Here is a 26,916-nt window from a genome sequence, read left to right as displayed (position 1 = left end):
CCTGCAACCTCATGGTTCCTAGTTGGATTCGTTTCTGCTGTGCCATGATGGGAACTCCACATGCCTATTCTTTATAAGGATTTTTTTCCTTAACTACAATTTTTTTTTTGGTCTTTTTGCCTTTTTTTGGGCCACTCCTATGGCATATGGAGGTTCCCAGGCTAGGGGTCGAATCGGAGCTGTAGCCACTGGCCTATGCCAGAGCCACAGCAACTCGGGATCCGAGCCATGTCTGCGACCCACACCACAGCTCACGGCAACGCCGGATCCTTAACCCACTGAGCAAGGCCAGGGATCGAACCTGTAACCTCATGGTTCCCAGTCAGATTCGTTAACCACTGTGCCACGATGGGAACTCCTCCTTAACTACAATTTTAAGAAAGTTTGAAACTCATTTATTAAGAAATAGCCTGAATATTTAAAATTTTTCTTATGTTAAAATTTGAGAAAGAAGTCAGCTTAAAATTTTTGATTTTCAGAGTTTCCCATTGTAGCTTGGTGGTAACAAACCTGACAAATATCCATGAGGACTCAGGTTTGAACCCTGGCTTGCTCAGTGGGTTAAGGTCCCAGTTGGTTAAGGTTGGTATTGCTGTGAGCTGTGGTGTAGGTTGCAGACTAGTCGGATCTGGTGTTGCTGTGGTGTAAGCTGTCAACTGCAGCTCCGATTTGTCCCCTAGCCTGGGAACTTCTGAATGCAGCGGCTGTGCCCTAAAAAGCAAAAATAAATAAATGATTAAGTTTTAATTACCATTGTAGTGGGTCTACAGTCTCGTTTAACCATTTGGGAATTTACTGTAGTAATATTTAATACTCAGAGTAACAAATACTTTAATGCAGTTCTCATTAATTTAGTGTTCTTTTATTTAAATATCAGTGATAATTGACCAGGGTAATGCCAGAACTTTTTTACCAGTTTTTTCATTGTTCCCATTTAACATAGCTGGCAGATCATTAGAGTAGTGTATGATATCTTACCATTTTTTCCTGATTGTAAGAGTGATTTCTCAGAGAATTATATTTTCGATAAAGGCATAAAGAGAAAAAGTTGAACATGAGCTCGATGACACCATCCACAGATAAGTTGCTGTTAACAATTCATCCAATTAAATCCAATTTTTGCTTTGCACATTCATTCTATTTTGTAAATATTTTCACTGCCTGAAATAAGTGCTGAGAGTTGACAGTTTGAACAAATAACACAAGGTTTATATTGTAGGCACCAGTCAGAAGACAGATGAAAGCTAAGCAACTCAATGCACAATCCTATGGTGTGACTAGTTCAACAGCTCGGAGAATTTTGCAGTCTTTAGAGAAGATGTCAAGCCCTCTAGCGGTAAGTTTTTAAAATCATAATTAAATTCAAGAGTATAACAAAATTTGAGTTTAGTGAAAAATTTTAATTTTGTTATTGTTTAAATATTACCAGGATGCAAAAAGAATTCCATCTGTTTTTTCTCCTCTGAATTCTGTAAGTCACTTTTAAATCTTTTTTTAAGAGATATTTTTTATATATTGGTGATGAGAGCCATATTTTTCACTTTCCCATCTATTCTAATAGTTCTTATTTTTTCAGTCTCTTGATAGGAGTGGGATAGATAACACCACAGACTTGCAGGCCAAAAGGAGAAAGGTAATATTTCTTTAGCATTTAAGGTATTGGCAGTTATGTTGTATTTCTTTTTAATTTGGCAAATATACAAATTGAATTTAGTTGATGGCCATTAGGGGACATGTTTGAAAAAAACAGATTTTTTTACTTGGACATTATAGTCTCTTATGAGGGCATTAGCCATGCTGTATATGTAGTAGATGCTCAGTCAGTTTTTCTTGGTTATTTGGCATTTCCATCTTCAGTATCCTGGCAGTCTTTATGAGTAACTCTTAATTTTGATTAATGAAAATATGAGTGAAGGGAGCTTGAAGTGGGTGTTAATTAGAAGCTCAGTGAACTAAAGCCTTCATTGAACGTAGTTATCTTTATAAACTTCTGTCGTAAACAAACATATCAAGTCTATTATGTGTGATGGTATTTCCAATTGGTGAATCTTCCATCGTCAGCCAATATTCTGTTCCATGACAGCAGAGCTAATAAAAATATAATATAGGTATCTTGATAAACCTTTTTAGTGTATTCTGTTTGGTTAAAATTACCTTTGAATGTTACTGTGGAAAAAATAAAATGCTTGATAGTTAGGGTTAATGAGGTATATTTTTTGTCAGTTATATTTGTGGCTGTCCTTCAGACTTTATATACGTATACACGTATATACACATACATATATGTGTGTGTGTGTGTGTATACATATATATATATATGTATTTTTGTCTTTTCTGGCCGTACCTGCAAGATATGGAGGTTCTCAAGCTAGTGGTTGAATCAGAGCTACAGCTGATGGCCTACACCACAGCCACAGCAACACGGGATCCAAGCCACGTCTGCGACGACTTATACCATAGCTCACGGCAACGCTGGAGCCTTAACCCACTGAGCAAGGCCAGGGATCGAATCTGCGTCCTCGTGGATGCTAGTCAGGTTCATTTCCATTGAGCCATGACGGAAACTCTTGTATACTTATACTTAAGTATCTTTCAGGGGAAGCCGATTCCCAGATCCTTACTTGTTTTACTTGTGAAAGCATTTATTGTGACACCATGTTACCCCAGAAATAGTTGATTAAAATTATCATAACTCTTTGAATTAATTGTGGGGATAATTATACTTGAGATATTGGTAAACTATAATTGTTTTTACTGAAATTCTGATGCAAATAAGGTTTAAATTGAGTTTTTTCTTGGGATAGCATTGCCTCTCAATTTTTAGGATTACCTAGATCTTTGTAATAAGGCAAGAGGGAACCCATTAAATTGTGCCATAATAGAAGTTCTCATCAATAAAAATTTAATTAATGGTTGAATATACTATCAATAAGATTTTAGTAATGGATGCTAGGAAATGCAAGGCCAGAGTACAGTATTGTAGTTCAGGTTTCATGGTTGTAATCACAATAGTCTACAAAATAGACTTTCTCATTGAGTCATAGGATCACATTTGTGATGAGGATTTAGGAAAGAGCTGGTAACTGTACAGAGGCTTTGCCCTGGAAACCAGTGTTGTTCACAGCTGTTGCTGCTGAGTGAAAGGATTGTATTCATAGCATTACAATCTTTGGACAGAGTAGAGACTCTTAGCTTTGTAGTCATCTTATACCAACAGGATTTTGACTGTGTTTCAGAGTACCAAAGACTGTTGACTAGACGCTTGCATACTTTGACAACAAAGCCAGTTCATTTTAATATTTTGAATTCTTAACAGTGCTTTACTAATTAGGCCTAAATTGTAGGGCTTTGGGTTTGGGTTTTAAATAACATTGGAAGAAAATTTACTTGAAGAGAGGTTTGCTCAATTTGTAGCAATTAAAGTATTTTCACAGCTAGTTAAAAGATAATTTATTTACAGCTGGAGAAAATGTACACAGTAATTTGGGGGAAATGTGACAATTTTAGTTCATATGCTTGAAATTCGTCCTGTAAAAGTTTAGATTATTCAGAATATTCTGCAGTATTTCCCATTTTGTGTGTGTGTGAACATGCGTGTGAAGAGTCATTAGGTGTAGAATAAAATAGTGTATAAAACCATTTGAAATAATATGTGTATATATATATAGGTGTCTAAGTACATACATAAATAAATCATGTAAGTACATGTATATACACCCTTGGTTCTTTTACTGTCAGTTTTTCCTCTTAGCATTTGTTTGCATCTACTGGGTATTTCTCTAGGAAGTACTCATAGTCTCTGTGTTGTATTAATTATTGTTAAATAATTTTTAAGTATGCATCACCGATATATGGAAATAAAAATTTGTCTTTGATTTCTGCCTCTCTGTAAGGTGGATTCTCAGAACCCCCCTGTTCAGGGACTCATGACCCCAAAGCCAGTTTCCATAGCAGCAAATCGAACTGTTTACTTTAAACCATCTCTGACACCATCTGGTGAATTAAGGAAGACTAATCAAAGAGTAGATAAAAAGCACAGTGTGAGTATGTGTTTATTTTTACTAGTCTTTGAATATTGATTAAAATGATTAAGAATAAGAATGTAAAGTATAGATAATGAACTATTGCAGTCTAGCAACTAGGTAATGCATAAAGTTTATGAATTAGTGATCATTGCAAATTGGTATGGCTTTAAATGGCTGGCATCTTGGTCAAATCCTAAATTAGTATTTCCTAGTAAACACTAGTATATATTCACTGTTTAAATAATTTTGCCAGACTGGCTTTGTGAATTTTGTTTGTGTTGTTGAACTATTTGAGAATAAATTTCAGTCATGTGACTTCACCCCAAAGTACTTTGGAACACACGTCTTATGTTACCATGTCTAAGGAAGTTAATAATGTTAATTCCTTCCTAATATTATCTAGTATCTAGTTCATATACAGACATTGTTTATAGCTGCTTTTTTGAACCAGAATCCAAGCAAGTTTTACAAATTACTTTTGGTTTTAGCTTTCTAGACCTCAAATCTTCACCACATTGTTTTTTTAAATAATTTCTTGATTGAGATATAATTCACATGGCATGCCATTCACCAATACTAACTTAAAGTGTATAGTTCAGTGGTTTTAGTATCTTCACAGTTCATCTTCTGTCATCACTAGTGTCAACTTTAGAACATTTTCGTTACCATCCCTTTCCCGTCAAAATCTCACACCCATTGGTAGTTACTTCCCACCCTGCCTCCTCCAGCCCTAGGCAACCATTAATCTGTCCCTATAGATTTGCTGACCTGGATATTTCATATAAATTAAATTTAAAATAAGTGGTCCTTGGTGTCTGACTAATTTCACTTAGCATAATGTTTTTAAGGTTCACATCATATATTAGAACTTCAGTCCTTTTTATGGCTGAATATTACTTGGATATACCAATTTTGTTCATTCGTTAATTGAGGGACATTTGGGTTGTCTTCACTTTTAGCTGAAGAATAGTACTACTATGAAGTTTTATGTACAGATTTTTTTTGTGAACATATGTATTAGTTTTTGTTGGGTCTTACACCTTGGATTAGAATTGTTAGGCACATTGGTATTTGAAAAGACTAGATCAGTTGTCTGTTATACGTCTCGTATTCTGAGTTTGCCTGTTTTCCTGTATCATTTAACTAAAGTAAATTTTTTTGTTTAAGTAACATTTTCCTATTTGTGCCTCTGTTTATGTTTAATCTCATTCAGTCTTCATAACAATGCAGTTTCTTGAAAATTTTCACAGTTGAAAGAATAGTACAGTATTTAGTTATTTCCTTTGACTTGACTCACTAATCATTAACGTTTTTAATATTTGCTTTATCAAAATTTAAAAAATAATTTGAACATAATTTTGGACTCGTAAGAAAGTTCTTAAGTTCTCCACACTTTACTGCATTTGCTTTTTATCTTTTTCTGTGTTTTCTACAAATAAGGAATTCTGTCAGATAACTGCAGAAGTGTTATCCAAACTATAAACTTGGGACTTGCCATCGTGGCACAGTGGAAACGAATCTGACTAGGAACTATGAAGTTGTGGGTTCGATCCCTGGCCTCACTCAGTGGGTTAGGGATCTGGTGTTGCCATGAGCTGTGGTGTAGGTCACAGACGCAGCTCTGATCCTGCATTGCTGTGGCTATGGTGTAGCCCGTAGCTCCAATTAGACCCCTAGCTTGGGAACCTCCATATGCCGCAGGTGTGGCCCTAAAAAAGCCAAAAAAAAAAAAAATCCCACAAACTTAACAATGGTATATTATTTACTATGCAGATGTCATCATTGGATGCCAGTTGTCTCAAAAGAAAGAAAATGCAAGATCATGTCTTTCATCTAGTTGTATCTCTTTATATTCTTTTTTCTTTTCTTTTGCTTTTTAGGGCTGCACCTATGGTATACGGAAGTTCCCAGGCTAAGGGTCTAATCAGATACTACAACTGCTGGCCACAACTATAGCCATGCAAGATCTGAGCCATGTCTGTGACCTACACCACAGCTCACAGCAATGCTGGATCCTTTACTCATTGAGGCCCAGGATGGAACCTGCACCCTCATGGATCCTGGTCAAGTTTGTTACCGCTGAGCCGTGACTGAAGCTCCCTCTCTTTTATATTCTTTAATCTAGAAAAGTTGTTTAGGATTTCGTTTATTTTTTGGTATTTCATAACATTGATATTTCTAAATAGTACAGGTAAGTTTCTATGTAGAGTATCCTGCAATTTGGGCAAGTTTGATGTGTCCTCACGAAGCGATTCCAGTTACGGACTTTGAGTAGTGTAGTACAACAGAATAGATTCTGAGCTCGTCTCAGTGTATCCTAGTAGGAGGCATGTGTCACCCGGTTTCCCCATTTCTGACACTGTGCTCATTAATTAGTTAAGGTGGTGCTGATGGAGATGATTCACTGTAAAGTCACTATTTTACCTTTTGTAATTAATAAGAACTTTGAGAGTAAAAATATCCTTTTCACCCATTACTGTTAGCATTATTGATGGTTTTTGCCTGAATCTGTTATTTGTAGATGTCAAATGGTAGTTTTCTAAGTCCACCATTTCTTCTACTTTTATTAGTTGGTTTTCTGCTCTAAGAAGTTTTGTTTTTTCTCTTTATCTGTTTACTTCTTCATGTATTTATTTGTTGAAGTCAGCTTGAATTCTTACATTTGGTAAGATTATAATCTTTTATTAGTATTAATTTATTTTGATGTTCATATTGTCCCACATTTGACTTTTGAAGTGACTTCTTTGTGTCCTGTTAATATTTATCCATTATTTTTTGAGCAGTTAGTTGCTTTTTGGTATTATAAAATACCCAGACTCATTTCTGAGTTTTCAGCCCCAGCCCTGTAATCAGCCATTTGTCCAAGAAACCCTGATTCCTTTAAATGGAGGAACTCCATTTGCACTTGCAGAGAATCATTTCAAAAGGAATATCCGTGTAAATTTGATTTGCACATTTAATAGGCCGTAACGAGAGATAAGTAAAAGTATTTTTGTGGTTGGTAAATGTTTTAAATTTAGGTGTTACCATTTATGTTGAAAGAACTGCTGTGCTTAGTGACAGTTTATGTATGTAATCAGACTGTAACTCTTGGTCATCTTTCAGGAGGCAGGGTATAAGTTACAGATTTTAGGTAGGATTCATTAACTAAAAAAAATCAGAGTCCTCATTCCAAATATTAAAATTCAGAGATAGGTTGTGTTAAAATTAAATAAGCAAGTGTGTAAATATGTTCTTTTTTTTTTTTTTAGACTGGCTATGAAAAAAATATGTCACCAGGACAGAATAAAGAACAAGAGAGGTAATGTCATCTTTGTAGCAGAACTTCTTTATAGTTAGTTTGTAAGGTCTATATGATTTACATATACTTTTTTGAAGTATATGTAATGTTAAAAAAATAGAAACTTCACACAAAAAACCTGTCAGGTTTTAAAATCACATTCAGCTGAACACTTATTTTCTTAATTGTTGGCAGTTCTAATTTTTAGGTATTCAGTTATCAAGTTGTGGACCAGAGTAATATATCATTTAATTTTCTCTTTCTTTGCCTAGTGGCTTTTCTTACCCAAATTTCAGTATGTCTGCAGCCAATGGTTTATCTTCTGGAGTAGGTAGTGGAGGTGGCAAGATGAGACGAGAGAGAACCCGCTTTGTGGCATCTAAACCTCAGGACGAGGAGGTAGGGTCACACTCTTAGTTAATATGTATTTCACCACTTCTTGATTTTTTTTGTTTGTTTTGTTTTCACATTTTTGTTAATGTTATGAATGTGGTGTGCCATTGGATTTTTAATTTGCATGTCTAATTAAAAATTACTTGGGTGGGGAGGCATCTTTTTGTGAGTTTCTTGGCCCTTTGGGTTTTTATCCATTTTTCTTTGTTGGGTTATCTTTTTTATTAGAAAGAGTTCTTTATATATTCTGAACATGAAAGTTTGAAAATGATGGGGTTGGTTGGAAGTTGGTTTAATTAACCTTTTTGTTTAGTTTACACTATATGTTTTCTAACTACTTTGAGTAGAACACAGGTCCCATTTCAGTTTTTTATAAATAGATTTCAGGCTAGCTGTGTTTTTTTGCTTTTTAAGGCTGCACTTGGGGCATATGGAAGTTCCCTGGCCAGGGGTCGGGAGTAGGAGCCACAGCTGCTGGCCTACACTATAGCCACAGCAACGTGGGATTCTGTCTGCGACCCACACCACAGCTTGTGTTAACACCAGATCCTCAACCCACTGAGTGAGGCCAGGGAATCGAACCTGCATCCTCATGGGTACTAGTTGGGCTCGTTTTCACTGAGCCATAACAGGAACTCCTGTGGTTTGTTTCTAATTAAAATTTCATTTGTGACTTTCTCATTGACCCATGAAGAACTGTGAGTATATTTTTAGTTTTTTAAAAAGAAGATCTTCTGTAACAGTTTCTGTTGACTGAAATTATGTTTTAGTTGAAATTACTGTGTGTATCCAGTGTTAATTTTCCTCCTATCGGTATTTTGTTTTGTAGTCTTGTTTAGAATGTAGGTCTTTTTCATGTTTTACCTCTCTCTATATGCTATAGATGTCACTTAAATGCGAGATACATTCTTTAGATCTTCTTTGTTCTTGCTGAAATTTTGGGGGTGTGTGTGTCTCTTTAGTCTGTTACTGAGATGCGAGTTAAAATTGTCAAATTTTATTTGGTGAATTTGTCTTTTTCCCCTGAATTATGTCAATTTTTTTCTTTTTTTTTTGTCTTTTTGCCATTTTCTTGGGCTGCTCTCGTGGCATATGGAGGTTCTCACGCTAGGGGTCGAATCGGAGCTGTAGCAACCAGCCTATGCCAGAGCCACAGCAAAGCTGGATCCGAGCCACGTCTGCAACCTACACCATAGCTCATGGCAACGCCGGATCCTTAACCCACTGAGCAAGACCAGGGATCAAACCCGAAACCTCATGGTTCCTAGTCGGGTCCGTTAACCACTGCGCCACGACAGTACTGATGTTTTGCTAAATACTTGTTGTACATACCAAGACCAAAAATAATGACTTTGTTTCCTGTTAATACCACAGCTGTGGTATGTTACTTTTTTCTCATTTTTACCAGTTAGGAAATAGGTACTGAGGATGGTGAAATTCAAAGTCACATGACTGGTTGGTGGAACAGCTGGAATTCGAGCCTTTGTTGTTTCGTTTTTTTGTTTTTTTGGATTCAAAAGCCCACATTGTTAATGCTGCACAGTGCTACCTTATCCCTGTTCTAAATTGACCTGTAACTGTTTCAGTTCTACCTGCAAATAAATAGAGATAAAAGAATGACACAAAAAAATGAAATATATCATTATAAAACTTGTTCTGTTTTAGGAAATGGAAGTACCAGTATTACCGAAAATCTCTCTACCCATTACAAGTTCTTCACTGCCTACCTTCAATTTTAGCTCTTCTGTGATCACAACTTCCTCTCCATCACCTATTAGTCCTTCACAATCATTAACAAACAAGGTAAAAATCCATTTTACAAATAGAGGTGGTTTTTGTTTTTCCTTTTTTTTTTTTTAGAAAAAATAACATTTTGTTTAAAATAGTAATGAATTTTCACTACTGGAAAGCAACAACTCAGGAAGAAAATGGAAAGATTGTTTTTTCTTTTTTTAAAAAAACCGTATTATAGGCATGTTCTTCAATTCTTATGAATGCATTAGAGGAAAAGTTGATTTATAAGTTTGTTTCCAACTATTTATAAAATAGTTTCGTGCATAAGAATGGATTTATGTTTTTATTTGAGTAGGATTCTTTAATCTGCTCCTGAAAAATTTTATGCTTTTTTGTTGACTTTGACTTTTCTGAACACATTCTTATAGATGTTATTTTTCTCCTTTAGATAAATATCTTCCTCCAACATCATGTATATTCCTCTTCTAAGAGGAAGCCAGATCTTTTTTTTTTTTTTTTTGTCTTTTTAGGGCCATATCCACAGCATATGGAGGTTCCCAGGCTAGGGGTATAATCCGAGCCATAGCCACCGGCCTACGCCACAGCCACAGCAGGGCGAGATCTGAGCCGAGTCTGCGACCTACACCACAGCTCACGGCAATGCCGGATCCTTAACCCACTGAGCAAGGCCAGGGATGGAACCCGCAACCCCATGGTTCCTAGTCGGATTCGTTAACCACTGCGCCATGACGGGAACTCCAAGCCAGATCTTAACAGTGGTTACTATACTGGTTAAGTACTTGTCAGAAGTTAGAAAGTGAAATTTAAAGGGGAAAAATTGCTTTTGGCTTCTTGGGAATAGTTTGCTTAAGGTCTATTTTATTTTCAATTTCTTTTTCTAAAAAGCTCTTTTTTTTTTTTTTTAAATCATTTCTGTAATAATTTGAAAAACCAGGTGCAAATGACCTCTCCGAACAGCACTGGCAGTCCCTTGTTTAGATTTTCATCTCCGATTGTAAAATCTACTGAGGCAGATGTACTACCTCCATCATCCGTAAGTAGCAAACAAGAAGTAGTTCATATTATTTCTTTCTTTCTCTTTTTTTTTTGTCTTTTTTCTTTTGTCTTTTTAGGGCTGTACCCATAGCATATGAATGTTCCCAGGCTAGGAGTCGATTCAGAACTACAGCTGCTGGTCTACACCATAGCCATAGCAATGCCGGAATCTGAAATGTGTCTGTGATCTGTACCAGAGCTCACTGAGCAAGGCCAGGGATCAGAACCTTCGTCCTCATGGATACTAGTTGGTTTGTTAACCACCGAGCCACGATGGGGACTCCCATATTATTGATTTCAAAGGCATATTGTTTTTTTTTAAAAGTCAAATCCAAAATGCCATTGGAAGTAAGAAATACCATATTTGTAATTTTGGATTCATCATACTAAATCTAACATTATATTTAGGTTTTATTCATCTTGTTTCATGATTTTTTTTTCCTTTTTTTCTTTTTAGGGCCACACCCATGGCATATGGAGATTCCCAGGCTAGGGTTGAATTAGAGCTGTAGCTGCTAGCCTACACCGCAGCCACAGCAACATGCGATCGGAGCCACATCTGTGACCTACACCACAGCTTAGGGCAATGCCAGATCCTTAACCCACTGAGCAAGGCCAGGGATCAAACAAACCCATGTCCTCATATATATTAGTCAGGTTCATTAACCACTGCGCCTCGACGGGAACTCCTTGTTTCATGATTTTTACTGTTATTGTTATAATGGATATATGATATTCTTCAGAATAGACAGACAATCATTTACGGAACTCATTTTAACGAACTCAGTGATTTGTTAACCACTGAGCCACAATGGGAACTCCGTATATATGTGTACTTTTAATGGCACTGCAGGAACTCCTCATCCAGAGGGATCTGAAGTTTTTATGTCTCACAATATGTATTTGTTTCTTCAAAATTACGGATAAAAATTTTGAGTAAGAATTAATACTTAAGTTTAATGTCTTGAGATGCCCCAGCCATATTCGGCCTATGTATAATTTTAACGTTACCTTCTGTATTTCACTGTGTCCCTGTTTTTTGTCGTAACTATATGTTCCAGATCATTTTGTAGCTTTTCTGCCCCTGCCGCATGCCTGAGATCCATTCATTATCTGTAAAGTGTCATACTTATTATTAGGAAATTGCACTTAGCAACCCAGAACTGGGCATTAGGAACACATTATTATTTTATGTACTGTCCTGAACAAGAAAGTGCTGTAGAAATTTGAAAAGCTGTTGTTAAATTATGACACGGCTATTTTAGAGATTTAAAGATAGGAAAAATAAAATCTTGGAATATGTGAAATTCAGTATCTTTTTTGACTTTGGAATAAAAAGAGCTTTATATTTGATAATTATTTAAAAATAAATGAACAGTTAAAGGACACCTTTTCTTTACAGATTGGATTTACATTTAGTGTGCCTGTGGCAAAAACAGAACTTTCTGGCTCTAGTACTATTTCAGAACCAATTATGAGTAGTTCAGGTAAGTAAAATTTTCTCACAAATTTTTACGTAAAAATACGTTAGATTAATATTTCAAATTCTTTCTCCTTTGCCATTTCTTGTAAATGCTTTCATTTGAATGAAATTGCTGTCCAAATGTAAATGTTACTTACCCTTTGGTTGTGAAAGGAATAGTTACAGGAGCAAATTTATGCACTGTCTTTGTTTAGTCAAAATAAGGAGCTAGTTTATTGTAAGTGAAGTCTCATTATAAGAAATTTAAGGGTGGGCCACATTGTAGTTATAGTGGAGTCCATCTCTAGGTTTACTCTTAAGTTCAAAAGAACTGTTATGCATAAGTGTTATGCTGTCCTCTGCAGACAGTGATACATAATTTCTCAACTCAAGAAATGGGTGTAATTGAGGGAAAGAAATGAGTATTCAGATAATTAAACAATAGGTTTTGTTGTAATAGTGGTGATTTTCTTTCAAGTGTTGGTTTTTGGAAAATGGAGGATCCAGCTGGGCTGAGTTACTCAGGTCAAGAATTTTGAGCAAGGGCATTTTACTCAAGAAATAAACAGCTAATGCAAGACAACAAGAGGAAAAGCATGACATACTTTGAAAATGGCAAATAATTTTCATGAGATTGAGAAGTATCTTTTTTTTTTTTTTTCGGTCTTTATGCCTTTTCTAGGGCACCTCCCATGGCATGTGGAGGTTCCCAGGCTAGGGGTCTAATCCGGAGCTGTAGCTGCTGCCTGTGCCAGAGCCACAGCAACTCAGGATCCGAGCCGCGCCTGTGACCTACACCACAGCTCACGGCAATGCCGGATCCTTAACCCACTGAGCAAGGCCAGGGGTCGAACCCGCAACCTCATGGTTCCTAGTCGGATTCCTTAACCACTGAGCCATGACGGGAACTCCAAGAAGTAACTTTAAATTCTGAAAATTCTTGAATGCTATGCTAAAGAATTGGATTTTAGTCTGAATGTGGTAAGCACTGTGATACTTATATGGGGGTGATACAGTGTCTAGAAGTAACAGAGGTGCGTTGAGTAGGGGTGTGGGTGGGAGTGTGGGGTATTAGAGGCTGTGAGACATCAGTTAACGGGCTGTTGCCTTATTAAGAAGTGTCTCTTTGATTATCTGCTGGGTTTTGGAATTTTTAAAAACCAGATCCTCCTTCAAAAGATAGATTAAAAAAAATATCAAAGATCCAGAACATAAAACTGCTAGGACGATGTTTGCCTTTAGGTGATGTGAAAGATAAGGTGTAGATTATGAGAGTGGCACAGAATAGGAATTTGACTGATAGATTTGCATTCCTAATTTTTATTGAATAAAGTAACCCTGTGTAAGAGAAAGTAACAAACACATTTCAGGTGTACTTCTTTACTACATGTTTTTTTTTTTCTTTAATGTTGTTATCATTCAAGAATAGTAAGTATTTAAATTTCATTTTCATACGTGGTTATCAAGGGATAGGCATTAAAAGCCTCACTTTTTACCAGTGATAACTGAATCAGGAATATTTTGTTGAGGCAACTTTTTTGTTTCATTATATCTGAGAAAATTACCCACAGTTTTAAGGAGTATATTATGAGAGTGGCATGTATAGAATTGTGGGAATTGTTCTTAATGTTGACATTTCTGATTCTCATCACTCCTGTCATTAAAAAGCTGATTGAAAATGTGGAAGTCATGAGAATTACTTTATGAGAGGAGCCAGTTTTCCCATTGCCTTCTTTTTCTGTCTCTTTAAGTATACTTCAAGGAATTCTTAAAATTTACATCAAATTACAAAAACAATTCAATTTTGACTCTAAAGGAAGATAGAATGTGATAAAGTGATAAAACCCTATTTTTCTTTGTTTTGAGACTGTTGTGAGAGATAGGTGTGGTCTTTTGTCTGTTTTGTTCCTAGCGTGAAATTGACATAAGATAAAGTTAACCATTTAAAGGGAACACAGAGTTCCCTTTGTGGCTCGTTGGGTTAAGAATCCAACATAGTGTCAATGAGGATTTGGGTCCTGGCCTTGCTCAGTGGCTTAAGGATCTGGCATTGCCACAAGCTGCAGTGTAGGTCACAGATGCTGCTCTGCTTGGGTGTGGGTTTGGCTGTGGTGTAGGCCTGCATGCAGCTGCAGCTCTGATTTAAACCCCAGCCTAGGAACTTCCATATGCCACAGGTGCAGCTGTAAAAAAAAAAAAAAAAAAAAAGAGAGAAAAGAAATATAAAAAGTAAAAGCATTATTCTTTAGATGTAAGTAGTCAAAATCTTCTGGACTTTTGAACCTGCTCTCCCTTAACTATGCTTCTAAGAATGATTTCTGTGGCTGCATAACTCTTCATCATTTCAGGGTTCTGTAATCTGTATAGCTAACCCCTTTTATTGAGTATTTGTTATTCAGGTTTTCAGTATAATAACTGAAAGATTTTAATCACAGGATGAATTTCTAGAAATGAAATGTCTGGCTTAGTTGAACGTATTTCACGCAGTGTTTGAGCTGCTGCAAATGCCATATCCTCTCCAGTGCTTCAGTTTTATTTTCTTGATCACAGGTGAACTCACTGGGTAATAATTAAAGATTTTTATGTAGTTTATATATTTTTTACCCTTTTGGAGGAGAAAGATGTACAAGATGGGAAATAGTATTTTTGTTTTTACTTTCTTGTAATGGCAAGTCAACCCTGTACAAGTTATTTGTTCATTATCTTTGGTTTTTTTGTTTGTTTTTGCTTTTTAGGGCTGCATGTGCAGCATGATGAAAGTTCACAGGCTAGGAGTTGAATCAGAACTGCAGCTGCCAGTTTTCAACACAGCCACAGCAACACAGGATCTGAGCCTCATCTGTGACCTATATCATAGCTCATGGCATCACCGGATCATTAACCCACTGAGTGAGGCCAGGGATCAAGCTTGCATCCTCATGGATACTAGTTGGGTTGGTTACCACTGAGCCACAATGGGAATTCCTGTTCATTATCTTTGAATTGCAGTGACTTTTTAGAAGTTGATTCAGATTGACTTTGAATGATCTTTTTAATACATATAAGTTGCTTTTTCCTTGCATGATATCATTTACAATTAAAAAAATTACAGCTGAAGATATCACTGCAGTGAACAGTACAAGTTGTAAGAAGGCAGACGAAGATGGCGAGGGCCTTTTCAGACCTGCAAAAACCCTGAAAGAAGGAAGTGTTCTTGATGTTCTGAAGAACCCTGGTAAGATAATGGCTGCCCTCGAGATACTCTGAAATCTTAATTACAAAATTATGATCTCATCTTAATATTATTTGTTGTACTTCAGGCTTTTAAAAAATGATGACTGATTTCATGGGAGATTGACTTTTTTTTTGTCTTTTTGTATTTTTCCAGGGCTGTGCCTGTGGCATGTGGTGATTCCCAGCTAGGGGTCTAATCAAAGTTGTAGCCTTTGGCCTACACCACAGCCACAGCAATGCGGGATCCAAGCTGTGTCTGCGACTTACACCACAGCTCATGGCAATGCTGAATCCTTAACTAGGTTCCTCGTCTGATTCGTTAACCACTGAGCCACGATGGGATATCTGAGATTGACTTTTGAATATAGGCATAGTCAGATGTAATTATTTTAGGTGAAAGATGATAGAAACTTTACTATTTCTTTAGAATTCAAGGATTCTGCACTAAAATGAAATCTCTAGGGGACAAGTATAGGAGAAAATGTGAATTGCCTGTTAAAAGAGGCCAATATACAAAAAAGTAAAACAAACTCAGTGATGTACCTAGACATGTCTCTCTCTGAGAGCATTGAACTGCTGCCTTATTCTTCTCAGATTATTTCCCAGTTGTGGTATATATATATATAAAACAAAGCTAAGTAGAAAGAAAACACACTGATTGTAGCATAGATACATAGAGAATAGTTATAGTACTCACTTGAAACAAGATACGAATGCTAGTGCGTTTTTTTTTTTTTTTTTTGATGGTGATGAATAGAAGTTCTCAAATAGTTTTCAATTGGAAAATCCAAGAGGATAGCATAATTCCAATTGGGATGTATCCTGTAAGGATATAAAAGTAGTTATAAGATAATCTAGTATCTCAGGAGGAATTTAGATTTATCCAACACATGTGCTCTGTATAAGTGAACAAGAGTTTCATTAATAGGTTGGCTGGTACAACAAGGTGTAGAAGAATGAGGTTTTTTTGGTGTATCTTATTTTATAGATGAGTGTTTTGCCTATTGACGTCTCAGTAATAGAGACGATTTTACAGTTACGGGAAGGACTCTAGAATGCCTATACTGGGATGAACCAATCAGTAATAAGCATCAAATGCATATATTTATCATCATAAAAGTTTACGCTTTGAGGAATTCCCTGGTGGCACAACAGGTTAAGGATCTGGCACGGTCACTGCTGTGGCTCCTGTCACTCTGTGGCATGAGTTTGATCCCTAGCCTAGGAACTTCTGCATGCCAGGGGCATGGCCAAGGCAAAAAAAAGTTTACTCTTTGCATTCATAATGTCTACTCCTTCACACTTTTAAACTTAAAAAAAAAAAAAAGCAGAAATTTGGAGGAGTTAAATGCTCTCTGAAGGGAAATTAGGAAAATATGAAGAAGTGGGCAGAAAGAAAACTGGAATACCCTGAAGTGGTTTATGTTAAAATTTTACCAGCTTCAGTGACCAGGTTAATCATTAACAAAATAGTATATCATTGTCCGCTATTAGTAATTGAGGTATATGGGATTGTTTTGCCCTTAGGCTGAATTATTTCTTGGTACCGGTAGAAAAACCTCTAACAACCTTCTGTATCAACTTTCCCTCTAGTTTTCTTTTCCTCTTCTAAAGGTTAGAGAAATGGGTCACTGAGTTTTTTTGTTATATAGAAAACAAAATTGGTGGAGAGTAAAGGATTCAAAGGTCATTTGTGCAAATAAAGTGTAGTTTGAGTTAATCAAGTCAACAATGTTGGTTTTGATAGCACAAAGTCTTTTTATTATTTCATGGTTCATGGTTCTGTGTGCACACTTTTTTTTTTGGTCTCTTTTTGTCTTTTCTAGGGCCATACCCATAGCATATGGAGGTTCCCAGGCTAGGGGTCCAATTGGAGCCGTAGCTGCTGGCCTACACCAGGGCCACAGCAACATGGGATCCGAGCCTCATCTGCAACCTACACCACAGCTCACGGCAATGCCGGATCCTTAACCCACTGAGCAAGGCCAGGGATCAACCTCGCAACCTCATGGTTCCTAGTCCAATTTGTTAACCACTGAGCCACAATGGGAACTCCTACTTTAACTCTTTAAATACACCTATGATGGCTAACAAAGTGGTAGGCTCTGGGTTTTTATTGGAAAGCTGTCGCAGTTTTGTTTGAATTAGTGTTTGGTAATTTTGTGTGGACATCTGTTTGAATTAGCCTGAGCTTGTGCTCCATTAGGAGATACTGGACCCTAATTTTTATTTTTTCGTTTTTATTTTTATTCAGCTCCGTCATTATAATTATAATGGAGTTCTTTTTTTATTAATACAGTGAATTTTATTATATTTATAGTTGCACAGCCATCGTCACAACCTAATTTTAGAACATTTCCATCCCAAACCCCAAGTTCCCACCTCCCTCCTCCCCATCTGTCCCCTTTGGTAACCATAAGTTTTTCAAAGTCTGTGGGCTTGTTTCTCTTCTGCAAATAAGTTCATTTGTATCCTTTTTTTTGAGTCCACAGGTAAGTGATAGCATATTATGTTTGTCTCTCACTGTCTAACTTCACTTAGTATGATAATCTCTGGTCTACTATTCAGCCATAAAGAAGAATGAAATAATGGCATTAGCAGCAACATGAATGGACCTAGAAATTACTGTATTAAACGGACCCTAATTTTTGTATTTCTGGGTTTTACCAGGTTATTTTAGTACATCTCTGTTGGAATTTTTTTTTTTTTTTTGGTCTTTTTGTCTTTTCTAGGGCCGCACCCGTGGCATATGGAGGTTTCCAGGCTAGGGGTCAAGTTGGAGCTGTAGCCGCTGGCCTGCTCCAGAGCCACAGCAATGCCGGATCCAAGCCACATGTGCAACCTACACTACAGCTCACGGCAACGCCAGATCCTTAACCCACTGAACAAGGCCAGGGAATGAACCCGCAACATCGTGTTTCCTAGTCGGATTCGTTAACCACTGAGCCACGACGGGAACGTCTGTTGGGATTTTTAATCGTATTTGTCATTGAACCATTACTCTTTTAAAGCTTTGTATGAATTTAATGTTACTAAAAATGATCCTTATTACTCTGTTGTACTTTGGGAGGGACATCTTTCAAATAATCATACCTGCACAGTTGAGCTGGTTTTACTGAAACTGTGGATTATGACTGGAAAAAATTCAAAGATGCTCCATACCGGAGGTCATTTGGCATAGGCAGGGGAAGGACGGCAGTGACTGTGCTGCGGTTCAGTGCCGCAGGAAAGGCAAGGAGCAAAATGTGGATGGTGTGTATGTCAGGAAGGAGTACAAATTAAGTCTCAAATTAGTTATACTACAGTAAATAGATTACTAGAGGAAGATGATCTACTATAAACAAAATGTCTTTTGTAGGTTTTTTAACTAGGCCTGTTGCTTACTGATTATATGATTAGTACTAGAAATATAGTTCTAGGTGAAAAATACTTCTTAAGTAGTCCACCTTAGATTATGATAGCTCTACAGTAAGGTGTTTTGTGCCAAGAATAATATTTTTATTATGAATGGCTACTACTCTATAGTTATTTATATTATTAATATTTATTAACTATAATAAGTAATAGGCTTTCTGATCAAAACATTAACTAACTTTTCTCCTCCCACTCCACTCTCCCCAACCCTCCCACCCCATTGTAGGTTTCACATCACCGAAGGCAGATTCTCCTGCTGCTCAGCCTACCACCACAAGCCCAATAGTTTATACAAGACCAGCAATAAGTAGCTCTTCTTCCAGTGGAATCGGGTTTGGGGAAAGTTTAAAGGCTGGGCCATCATGGCAGTGTGATACTTGTCTACTCCAGAACAAAGTTGCAGACAACAAATGTGTAGCCTGTCAAGCAACAAAGTTGCCACCAAGAGATACTGCTAAACAGTTGGGAACTGGGACACCAAGTAAAAGTGGCAAACCAACTCTTTCTTCACCAGGGACAGGCTTCGGAGACAAATTTAAACCAGCAGTAGGAACTTGGGATTGTGATACTTGTTTAGTGCAAAATAAACCTGAAGCGATAAAATGTGTAGCTTGTGAAACACCGAAACCTGGAACTGGTGTTAAACGAGTCTTTACGTTGCCAGTGGCTTCAGAAAGTGCTGTAACCATGGCTGCTTCCTCCTCCAGCTGCACTGTAACCACTGGTGCCTTAGGATTTACAGATAAATTCAAAAGGCCAGTGGGATCTTGGGAGTGTCCAGTGTGCTGTGTTTCTAATAATGCGGAAGACAATAAATGTGTGTCCTGTATGTCTGAGAAACCAGGTACGTTTATGGCTGTTTGGAATAATTTTGTTCATTACTTTAATAGAACATTTTAATTTATTCTCTGTAAAACAGCTAAGAATAACCTCAATGTTTTAGATGTTTCAGGATGCGCATTTCCTCGTACATTAATTTTTCTAAACTGTCTTGAGAGTAAAATGACTTGCTCGCAACTGGAACTGCATGTCCTATTAGGATAGGCTTTGTGTTAATCAGTCCAGCATTTGCTTTGACCTCTTCTTTGTATGCACTTTTATCAGGAACTTGGCTCTTCGCCATCATTCCCAAAGTTGGCTAATATAGATGCAAAGGCCTTAGAATGGGAACCATCATTTCCAAAGTTGGCTAATATAGATGCAAAGGCCTTAGAATGGGACAGTCTCTCTCAAACCTTTATGCAGAATGAAATATTACTTTGTCTCTTTTTCTTGAAGTAGAGGTGAGGATGGCTGGTGGTCACTTCTGGGACAGATTCATTAAAGGGTAGATGGTATTGCTTTATGAGAAGGCTGTGGCTGAATATTTGCCTATGTGCCAGACATATTGCAATGATCTTAAAATAGGCAGCCAGAAAAATGGAATTAGGTTTGAGTTCTGTTTCTCTGTTCAATTTTGAAAGAGTTACTGAAGATTTAAATTGATCTTTAATTCATTTGGAAATGACTTTTTGATGTTTTTGTAATGCTTTTATATAATTATTTGGTATAGATATGTAGTAACATGGATACTAAATAAAACATGTTATGAGTATCCTGGGAATTATACTTCCTATTTTTATTGCCTCATTCATGGATGCGTGGTTTTGTGTCTGCGATGGAAAACTCTTGGGTTAATAGCTCAGACCCCTGTCTTAATACAAGGGGTGAGCCTTATTCCTAATTCTTACTAGACCTCTCCACAAGAATGATTTCAGAATCTCTATTCTAAAATAGGTTTCTCTTCCCATCTGGTATTCTTCCTCCTCCCCTTAAAAAGAAAGAAAGAAAGCCCTGATGCATGCAAGAAACCAAAATTAATTGAGTTGATGGGAGAATAAAACTGAGTCAGGAAATTGTTATACAGAAACAAAGGAAGCTCATATATATATGAAAAAACTTCCTCTTCATCCTTTAGCTGAACCACCATTATATAAGCAGAAAATGATCTGGTCAAACTTGTAATTTTGGTAAATCACTCGGTGGCTTTTTGGAGGATAGATTTGAAGACAACAAAATTTGGAGACCAGAGGACAGATTAGGAAGTTACGTCAGTTATATAGGTCGAAATCCTAGTGATGTGTACTAATGGAATCAAATAAGGATTAGAGGGGGCTGTAGAATAATGTGCAGTTGGAGACATGGTTGCTTTCAAGCTGCTAAAGTTGACAGATAGGTGTGAAGCCTTTGGTTACACTGACTGACGCTGGACCCTCTGGGCTGGAGATACAGATCCGGGAGGCCTTAGTCCAGAATTTTCAGGTCAGTCATGGGCGTAGAGGTGAGGTGAATGAGCAGAGCAAATAGCCTAAAACAGAACTCTGCTACCTTAAGGGAGTAGCAGGAATAAAACTTTGGAACAGTTAATCTTTTAAAGGAGTAACCAGAGAGGGAAATCAAAAACCACATGGTACTGGTGCTTTTTAGAGGATGGATTTCAAGGGAACAAAAAGAACCTGACGTAGTGTGCGTGAGGATGTGGGTTTGATCCCTGGCCTCCCTCCGTGGGTTAAGGATCCGGTGTTGCCACAAGCTGCGGGGTGGGTCACAGATGTGGCTCAGATCCAGTGTTTCTGTGGCTGTGGTGTAGGCCCATAGCTACAGCTCCAATTCGACCCCTTGCCTGGGAACGTCCATGTGCCACAAGCGCCACCCTAAAAAAAAAAAAAAAAAGAAACAAAAAACAGGGCTATTAAGCAAGAGGTGAGGGAGCTCAAACCAAAATAGCAGGAGAAGGGTCAGAAAAAGAATGAAATGTATTGAATGTGTAAGGGTAAGGGAAGAGTTGCCATCTAGCCAGGGTAACCAGGGGGATAGTGGAACCACTGACAAGAGGACAGCACAGGGAGGAAACCTGAAGAGTGGGTGGCAGGTCCAGATCAGAAGATGGTTTTGTTGGCGATTAAAATGTTCGGAGTCGAGGAGAGCTTGTGAGAAGGGCAGTGGACCAAAGATGGAACGATTTTATTGGCAGGATGGAAAAGAACATACCAGTAAACGGCAGATCAGGTAACTGGGAAAAGTGACGACAGTTGGAGAACATTTAGAGAAGTGGGGGCACCAGAATGAATGGCTCCGCTCTCGACACTATTTCTTCATGCACCTGCGCCTCGCTGAGCCATCCTTCCTGTGCTGCCGCCTCTCCCCCACAGTTGCTAGTTCTGCTTAAAAATGTAAATATCAGCTCTGTGACTCCTTCTCCTGTCCTGTAGTCCTTTCCTCTTTGTCCTCTTGTTTAGATCATGTGTTACTCTTTGTCCGTAATGGTGCTACTGTGCATTTATGTTTGTTTTACTTCCCCCTTTTTAGACCATGAGCACCTTTAGAAGTTAAGCAACATTTTATTCATCTTGCTCTCCACCCCCAGAACCTAAGAACGTTATGGTGCTTATTAATTCATGTCTGTTAGATAGCTGCTTTATAACAAATGCTGTGGACGGTAGTCAGTAGTATCGAGTTGAATTGCAGAGTGGCCAGTAGAACATTTCTATGCAAAATTGTCATTTCAAGGCAGAGCCCTGTCCTTGGCAATCTTGAAATGAATGTGGTCTGGGCTCTGTATTTTATGTTTTAGGCTGTTGCCTACAATTTGGAACTTACATTGTATAATGCTGTGCTGTTTAATGAAATTCGATAATGAATCTTAAGGAGAATTGAGTCTTTTAGGCTCTGATATATGAGCATGATTTTTAAAAATCCTGGCTCTTCATACTTGGGGTTAAGAGGGAGCTCATCATTGTGCAAGGTTTGTGAGTTGCTCATTTATAAGATTAAAAGAAATCTGAGATGTCTGTATTGTTTTTAACAATGTAATGTTTAGACTTCTGGCATTTTCTCTATCTTAATAAAAAAACTCTAATAAGAATGGAAATTATGACTTGGTGGTGTCACTGAGATATTGACGTGATGTAAATTAGGAATTTTCCTGTATTTCTCCATTATTTTTTAGGAAGTTCAGTACCTGCTTCAAGTAGCAGCACTGTCCCTGTCTCTGTGTTGTCTGGAGGCTCCCTAGGATTGGACAAGTTTAAGAAACCTGAGGGAAACTGGAACTGTGATGTGTGCCTAGTGGAGAATAAAGCAGATTCCACCAAATGTATAGCATGTGAAAGTGCAAAACCAGGCACCAAGTCTGAGTTTAAAGGTAAGGTCTTAGTAAAGCACTTCTTTATGTTACAACTTTAAAATGAAATATAGGCAAACAGTTTTGGTTTTAAAATGATTTGTTCTTTATTGAAAATCCATGTAAAATGAGGAGTTCCTGCCATGGCTCAGTGCTAACGAACCAGACTAATAACCATGAGGACGCCGGACACGAGGATGCAGGTTCGATCCCTGGCCTCGATCAGTGGGTTTATGATCTGGTGTTGCTGTGAGCTGTGGTGTAGGTCACAGACACAGCTTGGATCTAGATCAGACACAGCTTGGATCTTGCTATGGCTGAGGAGTAGGCTGGCAGCTACAGTTCCAATTTGACCCTTAACGAGGCCCTAAAAGGACAAAAAAAAAAAAAAAGTCCATGTAAAAAGAGGTATTGTTCTGGACCTTAGCTCCTGTCTCTAAATTACTATAAAAACCAGTCATTTGCTGGTTAGCAGTAAAGATAAGTATATTTTCTATTCATTTTCATTTTAGAAGGAAGATGCTGGTTGTACCCACTGAATTAATTGCGTGACTGATGGGGTACAGCTGGCTTAGAAAACGCTGCATTTGGAGTTCCTGTTGTAGTGCAGCTCAAACGAATCCAACTGGGTACCATGAGGTTGTGGGTTTGATCTCTGGCCTCGTTCAGTGGGTTAAGTAAGGATCTGGCGTTGCCGTGAGCTGTGGTGTAGATGGCAGACATGGCTCCGAACTGGTGTTGCTGTGGCTGTGGTGTAGGCCGGCAGCTATAGCTCCGATTAGACCCCTAGCCTGGGAAGCACCATATGCCGTGGGTACAGCCCTAAAAAGATAAAGACAAAAAAAAGAAAAAGAAAACGCTGCATTTGGGTTTTAGCAGAGCGCTAAAGCTCCTTCTGTAGCTGTTAGCTCAGGTCCCTTTCCCATGTTCCCGCCTGTAAATACAGTAATTACCATACCGTTAAATCTTCCTTTTGAGACAGAGGTGATAACTAGTTAAGATGTCTTTGGCACCTTGATTTTTAGCTTTCTGTCTGTATCATTTAAGGTATTTTAGAGACCATGTGGGTGGCCAGTTGCTCCTGAAATTCTGACATAATTTTTCAAATAAATTTCTTAGGGAAAAGAAAGTGAGGTAGGTAATGGCTGTCACTATATTTATACGTGGGGGAGCAGAGTAACGGATCAGTAGCTTGGCACTGTTTAATGATTTCTGTGTTGAGATGGTCATTTAGGTGCTTCATTTCTGGTGTATTCCACTAAAGAAGCATTCCGAAACCAAGATACTGATCTTGTCAGAATAGTATTTTTGTCTTTTAAAATATTGTTTCCACTGGCCTTTTTTTTATTTTAGGGCTGCACCCGCGCCATATGGAAGTTCTCAGGCTAGGGGTCCAATTGGAGCTGTAGCCACCAGCCTACGCTAGAGCCACAGCAACATGGAATTTGAGCTGCATCTGCAACCTACACCACAGCTCACGGCAACGCTGGATCCTTTACCCACTGGGCCAGGCCAGGGATTGAACCCGAGACTTCATGGATGCTAGTTGGGTTCGTTAACCACTGAGCCATGACGGGAACTCCTAATTCTGCTTCTTTGAAGTGAAAAAAAAAATTTTTTTTTTTTGGTCTTTTTCTAGCCTTTTCTAGGGCTGCTCCCGCGGCATATGGAGGTTCCCAGGCTAGGGGTCTAATTGGAGCTGTTGTTGCTGGCCCACACCAGAGCCACAGCAATACGGGATCCGAGCCGTGTCTTTGGCCTACACCATAGCTCACGGCAACAACGGATCCTTAACCCACTGAGCAAGTGCAGGGATTGAACCCACAACCTCATGGTTCCTAGTCAGATTCATTAACCACTGTGCCACGACGGGAACTCCTAATGTGAAAATTTTTAATTTTTATAAATAACACATTTACTCACAAGACTTAAGAAGCAGATTATGACAGAATTCACAGTGAAATGTCTGTCTCTTGTCCTCATTGGCTCATTTTCCATCCTTCCCCCCATCAAAGGTAATAGCTCTTTGTTGTTAGCTTCACGTAACTGGTTCAGAGTTGCTTTATGCACATTAGAAGCAAATATACTTCTCCATATTCTTGCTTCTTTCTACCTTGTTAGAAAAGGATGTATACCACACTGTCTTCACCCTTGGCTTTACCACAAAGAAGCTTGCACAGAGTTTGTTTTTCATTCATCATTTACAGCTGTCTGGATTGCATATCGTATTTAGTAGTTTATCATAAAAATAAAGACTCAGCTGTAAAATTGCCGAGTCAGAGGGTACATGAGTTTGTGATTTGGAGTAAATACTGACAAGTTGTCTCTTGCAAGTTTTGTGCTAATTTACACATCCACCTGCAGTGTCTAAAGTGTCTATTATTCCTAGTCTCGTCACCAACACTGTTTTATCAAACTTGTTGGATCTCTGCCATTCTGATGAAAAGTAGCACATCAGTGTGGTTGTCAAGATCAAGATGTGCTTCTCCCACTGAATGTATGGGTAGTTCGGTTCATGTTTACCAGTACTTTGCAGAGCAATCACTGTGTCCCTTTACTTTTCAAGGTTTACATTTTGAGAGGCTAATATTAATTCAGTCTCCTTTATATTTTTGAAGGCTTTGGCACATCTTCCTCATCTTTGAACCCAGCAACCTCATCCTTCAAATTCGGTATCCCATCATCCTCTTCTGCACCCTCTCAGACTTTAACAAACACTGGAAATTTTAAATTTGGAGATCAAGGAGGCTTCAAAATAGGTGTGTCATCAGATTTGGGGTCTGTAAACCCCATGAGTGAAGAAGGCTTTAAATTTCCTAAACCAATAGGAGATTTTAAATTTGGAGTTTCATCTGATTCTAAGCCTGAAGAAGTTAAAAAAGACAGTAAAAATGATAATAATTTTAAGTTTGGACTTTCTTCTGGTTTAAGCAATCCAGCTCCTTTAGCTCCATTTCAGTTTGGGGTGTCTAATCTTGGGCAGCAAGAAAAGAAAGAGGAAGTGCCTGAATCTTCCTCTGCAGGCTTTAGCTTTTGTTCCGGTGTCATTAACCCTCCCCCTCTTGCTGCTGACACCAAAGTGACCTCTGAGAGCAAGAACAGCTTCAGTTTTGGAACCACAGACACCAAGAGTGTCTCAGTGGCTCCTTTCACATGTAAGACACCAGAAGCAAAAAAAGAAGAAACACCTGTCACCAAAGGAGGGTTCACTTTTGGCAGCATGGACTCTGCCCCCCTGCCCTCTGCCTCGTTTGTTTTGGGAAGGACAGAAGAGAAACAGCAAGAGCCTGTCACTTCTACTTCTCTGGTATTTGGGAAGAAAGTGGACACTGAAGAGCCAAAGTGTCAGCCAGTGTTTTCCTTTGGGAATTCAGAGCAAACCAAAGATGAAGATTCTTCCAAGTCAACCTTTAGTTTCAGTACGGCAAAACCATCTGAGAAAGAATCTGACCAGCCAGCAAAGGCAACTTTTGCTTTTGGAGCGCAAACCAGTACTACAGCTGGTAAGTATTAAACAATTTTTTACAAGGTGTCTTTGATAACTTGGCACATGCAGCAGGTCAAGGAGTAGTTTATGTTGGACATAGTTGAGACAGTACCGGTAACAGAACTCTCTGGGGAGGAGCCAAGGATTTTCCATTTCATTTGCTCCAGACCCCCATGATTCTGATGTTATCTAAAAAATACAACTCCAACAGAAAGCCTGCAGTATTTGCACATTTGTCTATGACTTTCTCCCTTCTGTTTGGGATTTTATAATCACAATTGACATACACTATTCAGGAAACTAATAAAATATTTATGTAAAGGCTTTCATTTACAAATAGGTAGAGACAGCTAGTCTTCACCTGGATTTTCTTTTTTTTTTTTTCTTTTAGGGCCACACCAGCGCATATGGAAGTTCCCAGGCTAGGGGTCGAATCGAAGCTGTAGCCGATGGCCTATGCCACAGCTACAGCAACACCAGATCCGAGCTACATCTGTCTCCTACACCACAGCTCATGGCAACCAACACTAGATCCTTAACCCACTGAACAAGGCCAGGGATCGAACCTGCTTCTTCATGGATGCTAGTCAAATTTGTTTCTGCTGAGCCAAAATGGGAACTCCCACCTGGCACTTAAGGAACATAAACAACAAGTAAATCCCTTGGAAATAGATATTATGAAAACTAAAA

The 26,916-nt window shown here is 38.2% G+C and overlaps 1 protein-coding gene across 3 annotated transcripts in view; it reads left to right on the top strand.

The window, feature by feature from the left end:
- The window catches only part of NUP153 (nucleoporin 153), a 66,207-nt gene that overhangs the window by 24,369 nt on the left and 14,922 nt on the right, over positions 1-26,916 (top strand). For 2 of the 3 annotated variants that reach the window (XM_047794600.1, XM_047794601.1), the window contains exons 6-18: positions 1,220-1,336; positions 1,430-1,471; positions 1,577-1,633; positions 3,894-4,040; positions 7,277-7,326; positions 7,578-7,704; positions 9,364-9,501; positions 10,388-10,486; positions 11,891-11,975; positions 15,042-15,164; positions 18,804-19,421; positions 22,566-22,760; positions 25,358-26,242. In XM_047794600.1, the coding sequence (XP_047650556.1) occupies positions 1,220-1,336; positions 1,430-1,471; positions 1,577-1,633; positions 3,894-4,040; positions 7,277-7,326; positions 7,578-7,704; positions 9,364-9,501; positions 10,388-10,486; positions 11,891-11,975; positions 15,042-15,164; positions 18,804-19,421; positions 22,566-22,760; positions 25,358-26,242 (2,683 nt within the window). The remainder of the gene's footprint in view (positions 1-1,219; positions 1,337-1,429; positions 1,472-1,576; positions 1,634-3,893; positions 4,041-7,276; positions 7,327-7,577; positions 7,705-9,363; positions 9,502-10,387; positions 10,487-11,890; positions 11,976-15,041; positions 15,165-18,803; positions 19,422-22,565; positions 22,761-25,357; positions 26,243-26,916) is intronic. The other variant, XM_047794602.1, reaches the window with a different exon arrangement.

Source organism: Phacochoerus africanus, chromosome 9 (genome assembly GCF_016906955.1).
Source record: "Phacochoerus africanus isolate WHEZ1 chromosome 9, ROS_Pafr_v1, whole genome shotgun sequence".
NCBI classification, from domain to species: domain Eukaryota; kingdom Metazoa; phylum Chordata; class Mammalia; order Artiodactyla; family Suidae; genus Phacochoerus; species Phacochoerus africanus.
Note: the sequence above shows the minus strand (reverse complement) of the source record. Positions and strands in the feature narration are given on the sequence as shown.